The sequence below is a fragment of the Leiobunum rupestre genome, chromosome 2 (genome assembly GCF_980474605.1).
Source record: "Leiobunum rupestre chromosome 2, qqLeiRupe1.1.hap1, whole genome shotgun sequence".
Lineage (NCBI taxonomy): Eukaryota > Metazoa > Arthropoda > Arachnida > Opiliones > Sclerosomatidae > Leiobunum > Leiobunum rupestre.
This window is the reverse complement of record NC_143385.1, coordinates 82,746,909-82,755,059: the sequence shown is the minus strand read 5'-3', so window position 1 is coordinate 82,755,059 and position 8,151 is coordinate 82,746,909. Positions and strand designations below refer to the sequence as shown.

Here is an 8,151-nt window from a genome sequence, read left to right as displayed (position 1 = left end):
TTATTGTCAAAGCTGTAGTCTGTGACCAAGGAACAGGCAATCAAAATTTGTTCAAAAGTATGGGGATATCAGTGGAAAAGCCATTCATTGAAATTGATCCTCCACATCTCTTGAAAAGTGTGAGGAACAATTTCAAACGGTATCCCATAATAGTGGAAGGCAATCTAGTTTCTTGGGCAGTCCTAGAACAGTTTTTCAAAATAGACCAAGAAATTGGTAAGTTTCAAAGCACACATATGCTGAAACGTAAACATATCAAGTTACCAGCATTTTCTAACATGAAAGTCAGTTTAGCTGCCCAAATTTGCAGTCAAAGTGTTTCTAATTCAAATGGCCTGTTCAATGGGATTAGGAGAGTTTTAACAATTGAAAGCACATACACAGCAGAGTTCCTCTTACACATGAACGGCCTTTTTGATTGCTGCAATAGCAGGACATTAAACAATGAAACACACTGTAAGAGAGCAAGGACTGATCAATCCATCCACATACCAATGCTGAAAGAAAAATTGGAAAGGTTTAATACATGGTAGCTTCAGAACTGTAGGTATAAAACCTTACCTTGTATTGAAGGGTGGAAACTATCAATTCAGTCTTTGCTACTCCTATGGAATGATATAAAGGATAATTTTGGTTTTAAGTTCTTAGTAACTGGAAGAATTAGTCAAGATTTTTAGAAAACTACTTTGGTTCCATTGGCCAATAAGGAGACAATTGAGATCATCCAAATCCTCAACAATACCAGGCAGCGTACAGAGCTGCATCAGTCAATAGCCTCTTAAAACCATCAGATTCATATTGAATTGACAATTTGGATGACTTTATTTTAAACAGACTCGTTTAACGTACCAGCTCCTGGACCATGATGAAGAATTGTCCAAATATGATAACCATTGGGTTTTGCAAGGTAAAGGACAATTCACTGACAAAGATTATATTTAATTAAGATTTGGCCAGCCCATAAAATATTCCACTTTAGATTCCACGAATTTCTTTTGATATATTAAAAAAGTACAGTTGATAATAATGAAATGAAATAGGGAGGGATTTTTCTTGTACTTACTTTTATATTTCTTACGAAATCAACTGTTTTACTTAAATAGTTAAAATAATTCAACATCACAGCTGACTGAGCTGAATTCAACTTTAACCTACTGAAAGCAAATTTTATTTTTCTTTGATAAGCAATTTTACAGTGCCATCGTGTGTCCGGGAATTGCAAACACCGTCGTCTGCTTCTTCAACGCTCTCATGGGGAAAAAAGTACCACGAAATTTTAACATTACGGGGATAGGAAGAGGCGCCTCTCTGTAGCGAAGCGACTTAACACTCTCTGATGATAAAATAATTGAAGTTCCCGCGGGTTTTTATAAAACTCCGGAAGAACTATTACATGTTATGAACGTCCACAACCAAGAAGAAGAACAAGTTACATTCGCTTATTTAAATTATTCTAATCGAATTAAAGTTAAATTGCAACTGAAAATCAGAGCTGCAATTGGCCCCGATCTATCGATTTTACTAGGTTTTAAGGATAGAAGAGATAATGATTTCACCATTTTAAATTCAATGATAACCCCCTACCCAGTTGATATGAACGCTGGGTTACATTCCTTATTCGTTTATTCTGATCTGGTTGAAAATAGCGTTGTTGGGGATAGTTTAGCACCTCTATTAAGAATCATAAGCGTTGAAGAGAAAGCCGAGTCTAATGGGAAAACAACTACAAAAATATTTTCACAACCTCATTACCTACCAGTCGTGTGTAATAATATTAAGACTATAGAGATTAATATAACAGATGATTTAGGTGAGCCAATACAGTTTCATAGTGGAAAAGCTCACGTTGTATTACATTTTAAACCCCGTAAAATGTGGACTTAACTATAAACCTTTAATCATTCAGGACACACCTTCATTCTAGCTTAAGAGAGCGAACAGTTAACATCATGAGGTCTGAATATTCACCTTCAAGAACTGATTATGAAAGTTACTATTTAAACCAGGTTGGTTTCGGTGGAATACCTGTATATAGAGGTTTAGCCGTGCAAAGAGGACATGGACTAGGAAATATATTATCTTCAGCGTTTAGATTCGCGGTACCTTTACTGAAGAAAGGCGCTACTTACTTGGGAAAAAAACTTTTAAGTACCGGAGCGAAAGTAGCGACCGATGTTGTTAGCGGAGTCCCAATTAAAACAGCGCTTAAATCGCATTCTATTAACGCTGGAAGGGAAACTTTAGCTTCAGCAGCTGATGAAGCCATGAGACTAACATCTTCAGCTACGGATCATATTAAAAGAATGACGGGTTCCGGAAATAAAAGGAAACGAACTCAGTCGAAAAGCGTCATTTCAACAGCAGGCAGGATAGCGAAAGGACGGTTCCCTAAACGTTCCGATATATTCTCATAATGTCCCTTTTACACCCGCACACAGTTGAGTGTATAAATTCCGATCTAGATTTGTTTCAAGTACCTATGACACAATCTTCGATTATTGGTGGAGAATGGGTTGAGTATAATCCAATATCAAATATAGTTGATAACGCATCAATTACATTTTCTATCAACGGTAACTCTGAAACGTATATAGACCTTTCACAAACTTTGCTGCACGTTCGAGTTAAGGTAACTAAAGATAATGGTCAACTACCGCAACCCGCGGTTCCAGGTGTTGCGGGTGGGGCCGCCGGAACTCCAGCCGACAATATCGCCCCCGAGAATTTGTTTCTTCATTCGCTTTTTAGCGACGTCCACGTATTTCTTAATGAAAGATCAGTAACACCTTCCAGTCAAAATTACGCTTATAAAAGTATGATACAAACTTTATTAACGTTCGGAGATTCTGCGAAAAAAAGTTATTTAACGAGTTCACTTTTCTATCGGGATACACCTGGAAAGTTCGATTCATTTTTCGATAACGATGGTTTCTCTAAACGAGCGAGTTTAGCGCAAAAAGGGGCGATTGACTTGTTAGGCGTAGTCCATACTGATTTATGTCAACAACCACGCTTTTTATTAAATATGGTTGATTTGAAATTTAAATTCGATAAAAATAGAGCAGCTTTTTGCGTTCATTCCGACGTAAAATGTAAAGTGGAGATTTTATCAGCTTCCCTTTATCTGAGGAAAGTTAAAGTGATACCGGAACTATCGCTCGCTCAAGCCAAGGCGCTACAATATGGAACCGCTAAATATCCTGTAACTCGTTCGGAGTGCACCTCATTTTCTATACCCGCTGGTCTTATGGCTAGTGTGCAAGATCATTTATTTACCGGACAAGCACCCAAGAAAGTTGTTATCGGGTTTGTGGAACAAAAAGCGTTTCTAGGAGATTTGAAAAAATCCCCGTACAACTTTCAACATTTCGATTTATCAAGCATTGGATTGTACATTGACGGTAGCAGCGTCCCTCATAAGGCGTTATCTCTAAACTTTGAGGAGAATCAATATATTCAAGCGTATTGCAATCTTTTCATTCAAACTAATCAGTGGAACGTAGATGAAGGGAATCAGATAAGTCGGGAAGATTACCCTAACGGAAATTGTTTATTCGCGTACAATTTAACCTCGGATCTTAATAACAACGCTAATCACTTGCATCTTGTAAAAAACAGTAACCTGAGATTAGAATTAAAATTTGCAAAACCGTTACCGGAGACGATTTCCATTCTAATTTACGCCGAGTTTCAAAATTTTATTGAAATTGATAAAAATCGAACCGTGATTTTCGATTACAGTAATTAATGGATTCGCTACAGATAACTAAAATACTTGAAAAAGATTTAAGTACTAAAAGTATATTTCAAGGCGTGTTCGCGGCTGACAAGCTACCTAAATACGTAAAAATATTCCCTTCTCTATTTATTGTAAATACCGATACGAGTGCTGAACCTGGAGAACACTGGGTTCTAATATATTTTTCTAAACATAAAAATTGTGAATTCATGGATTCCTTTGGAAACCCGCCAGATTATTTTAAATTTAATGACTTTATTGAACGAAACAGTAAAACTGTAACTTTTAATTCTAATCAATTACAGAGTAATTCTAGTAATACGTGTGGAGCATTCTGTATCTATTTTGCTATAAACAGGTGTAAAGGAATAGAAATGTATAACATTGTGTCTAGGTTTAAGAAAGATAAATATGTAAACGATAAAATGATTAAAGAGTTTATATGCAAAATGTATTCAATAAAATAATTTTTTACAATTTATAGCAATAGCAGTTTTTTTTATATATACATAAATACAAGCATTCATTATAATTTTTCAATATCTTTATGACCGTGCGCTAATGTACGAACCCCGCAGGGTAGAATGTATCTCTTATCATCATTTGGTGATAAACAAAGTTTTCTAGTATTTATAGTAAATAGTTCATGCTTGAAACTAGCTATACGCATCATCTCGGCTGACATGGTTTCTTGATTAAAAAGACAACGTTCATAGTCTTCGTGGCGGATGACGTTTCTAATAACGTTCATGGCAACGCCCTTACAAACCTTTTTATGGTTTAAAATTGACTCTAAAGATTTCCCCAATCGCAACTCCTTTTCTATCTCTTCAGCGGTCTTAGACTCCCCGTACAATTTAATAGAATAAAGCTTTGAACGAAGTCCTACAAAGCTTTGAATTAACTGCGAATTTGTCTCGTCTTTAAAATAACCGAGAGCTTTTTTATTCTGATTAGAATGAAGGAAATGCGAAGGTGGATAATCAGAGAAGTCAAAGCGGTTTTTATGAACTTCAAAGTCTTTATAAACATCATCCGTCTTAATGTTGTACGTTAAACTGTCTGTAAATATTTTATATATTAGTACTATTTAAATAAAAAATGCATATTAAATTAAATTACCAGTGTCTGTAAATAATAGTGATGCTTTGTCCCCGTACGTATTTTTTATGAATCCATAATGGAACCGATACATGAGCTCCTTGGATAAATCTAGAATGGTGAATCCGGTAAATATAGGCCGGTTAAGAACAATTTTAGCTCTCTTCTTATGAGCGCCGGCTAACTCTTCATTAAAGATGGTAAAGTGTTCAAACTGCGGGGAACTTGTAACTTTTAACATTCTTTCTGGTTTATGAATCAACTCGAAATTTATATGCTTCCGTAAATTTTCCATTGTTTTTCTAAAGAATTAAATGAAGTAAGGGAAAAAACAGCAATAAATTATTTAAATTGATTTACCCGAAAACAGAGTTAACCATTAGGTTCCAGAAATTCTTTTCAAATGAGCTCTTGGATAATTTCCTCTTTTCAGTGTTGAATCTAACATATTTTTCTAACCATTTTCCTTGAGTGAAGGTTAGAGCTCGATGAACCTTGGTTATTTTCAAACCTAATTCTACATAATATTTTAAATTGCGGTAATGTACTATGTATTTCTCTTTATTATTTAAATTAGGAAGAAGTTTTGGTAGACTTTGATTCTCCTTAATATTTAATTTTCCTAAGAGATCTTTAGAGTATGGAGATAGCATATCATGTGTAATAACTTTAGATTCCGCCGCTACTGGGAGATCGTTATGTAAGTCATGCAACTCTGGAGGATATTCAAGATCCACCTGCAAAGGAAACAATTCTTTAAAAATATAATTCAATAATTATAACACTTGTTATTTACCTCTAAAATGTATCCGTTTTCAACGTTATTGGGAATGCTCAGAATATTTTCACAGAGTGTTTGCAAATCATCCTCCTGAACCCACTGGAAGTCGCCTAGCGGTAGTGGTTCACACATAACAGCACCGTACAAATTATTAGCATCTTCAATTAAGTTAAATTAAGTTAATTAATATAATTAAAATTAAAATAATTAAAAAAATTAAAAAAAAAAATTAAAAAATGTAAATTACCTAAATAGCATATATAACTGCTCTCTTTAGACGAATCATATGTGTCGGGCATATATTTGTTATTCGCTTCAGAATAACGAGTTGAGATCATTGAAACACCGCCTCGAATTCCTAAAAATTCAATGTAAATACAATAATATTTAAAATATCACAAAAAGCGTTACCCTTTTCAATAAATAAGTGTTGATCTATATCAAGTATGAGATCGAGGCGAACATCGGTCATCTTCAAAGCTGCTTGCCAGGCTAAACCTGGTGCGGTGTAAGCGTGAGCGGGATCTAATTTATAATGAGTTATAGATAATGTTCTAAAATTTTCAAAAACGTCGGCTAAGAGCAACGCATCGCTTTTCACATAGAGGTCGGTGTATTCCCCTACGAAAACCGAGGTTAAGAGATTTGAAATATTTATACTATAGTAATTTTACCTAATGTTTGAATATTAAACGCTGTCCAAACATTTTGGGCGTGTAAATAATCGGATTCTAAAATATTTTGATTTTTCAATGAACTGAAAAACGCTTCTCTAGATGGCAGCATCGTCTCGTCAAATTTCTTTTCATCGTCCATATACTCGTACGGGTAGACCCCCTTCCGCAGGAGGAGTTCAACTTTATCACTTTCAAAATATTTCTTAACAATCTGAAATTTACTGGCTCCTTCCAAAACGAGATTAGATACTAGAGCATCGAGGCTATCACTTAGAAATCGATAAGAGTCTAAAAACCGAAATCTCCCTAAAAATAATAATAATAAATTAATGTTAAGGCTAGATTCATAATTAAATATATTTTACCTAGTTTCAGCGAAATATAATTTTCACTAGTGGAAGGAATACAGTCAAGAGTCTGTTCCTTAAAATGACCAATCTCCTGACATATAAGATGTAAATCGTACCTATGAAGATTTATTATTATTAGGTTTATTTCCTGGTTAATTAACTTAATAAATTAACCTGCTAAGGTTATGAAGGAAAATAGGGATAAATTCTGGAACTTTCTTTTGAAGATTACAGACGTTATGCGTTGGCCCCCTATATTTGCCGCTGAAATGACAATGATCTCGAACAGCGGGCATATTTCCCTGATTTAGCTGCTTCTGACAAATGTAGCAATGCGTAGCAGCTTGAAACTGTTCCTCCTCCTCCGGGGTAATAATCATTGGTACATTTGTCTCAATGAGTTCCATCAACTCCTTCTCTAATTCCAGAATAGACTCCAGAAATCTTCGAGTTGCATCTTGTCCTCGATAGCAATCGGTTCGAACAGGTACACCTATAAGTATCCTATTGTAATATACCTAAAGGGAATTTTGTCAAATAACTTACCGTTAGGCCCAACAAGCACCCACGAATACGCGCAGCTGATGTGCATGTTTACTTTGCTGGTATTTAAATCGGGATCTAGATCACATCCTTGAACTCTCGGTAGGATTGCTTCAAAATCGGCGTAAAATACATACTGCACCTAATAATTTCATTTCATTAAGAGTTAAATTAAATAATTTTTATTTTTACCTTTTCTGTCCACTCATATTTATCAAAATAAAGCGTCTTCTTCTTGGTAGGGAAAACTGTTTTTTGGACGCCGTGGGTGGCGCATTCTTCGATATGCGCATCACGTCGCTGTTCCGCGTTGTTTCCACTGAATCGGTGAAGACACATTCTAATAAAGAAAATAATTAGTAGATTGCACACTAATATATTGGAAACTAAATTACCTGCAGTAATAACTTGTACTTCTGTGTTTTGTTAGATGCTGTAGCAGTTTTCCTAGGTCTCGTATAAGACAGTAATGTCTATTCCCATCGTCAATATCTTTAGTTTCGTCGGTGATGTATAGCAAATCAACCTCCCTTTCCTTACAACACTTGTTGGCGCTTACGTAAAGGGGGAATATGTCTCCCGAAAAGCCGAACACAGATATTGATAAATTATTCATTAATTCAAATTTTTTAAGTTCCGTAGCGTTTAATTTGAAAGGAAAAGATATATCACTGGTATCAAGTTCATTTTCATAAGGTGTATATTTGGAAACACGATTAGCGTTTTGAGTCCGAGGAACTGGGTGAAGTTTAGCGAGAATTGACCAGAGAAAACATTTCTCGTCATTTTCGTTTCTAATATTAAGAATCGCGTGACGTCGAGATAGTTTTTCAGGTAGTTCCATATACGATGACCCTCGCAACGGTTGGTAAGATGCTACATTTAATTCTACATACAGAACACGGTCAATTACCCAACCCGATCCTATCAAAAATATAATGTTTTAGTTCAAAATATAAC

The 8,151-nt window shown here is 35.2% G+C and overlaps 1 protein-coding gene across 1 annotated transcript; it reads right to left on the bottom strand.

Annotated features, from left to right (window-relative positions):
• Positions 1 to 1,486: 1,486 nt before the first annotated feature.
• LOC149959710 (uncharacterized) lies at positions 1,487 to 7,329 on the bottom strand. The gene is made up of 8 exons (XM_090167378.1): positions 7,195 to 7,329; positions 6,881 to 7,141; positions 6,296 to 6,604; positions 6,033 to 6,242; positions 5,869 to 5,979; positions 5,637 to 5,779; positions 5,436 to 5,577; positions 1,487 to 1,509 (listed from the first exon to the last, which is right to left on the bottom strand). The coding sequence occupies exons 1-8, from the start codon at positions 7,238 to 7,240 to the stop codon at positions 1,487 to 1,489; spliced, it is 1,245 nt and encodes a 414-aa protein (XP_090023504.1). The 5' UTR covers positions 7,241 to 7,329.
• Positions 7,330 to 8,151: the final 822 nt, after the last annotated feature.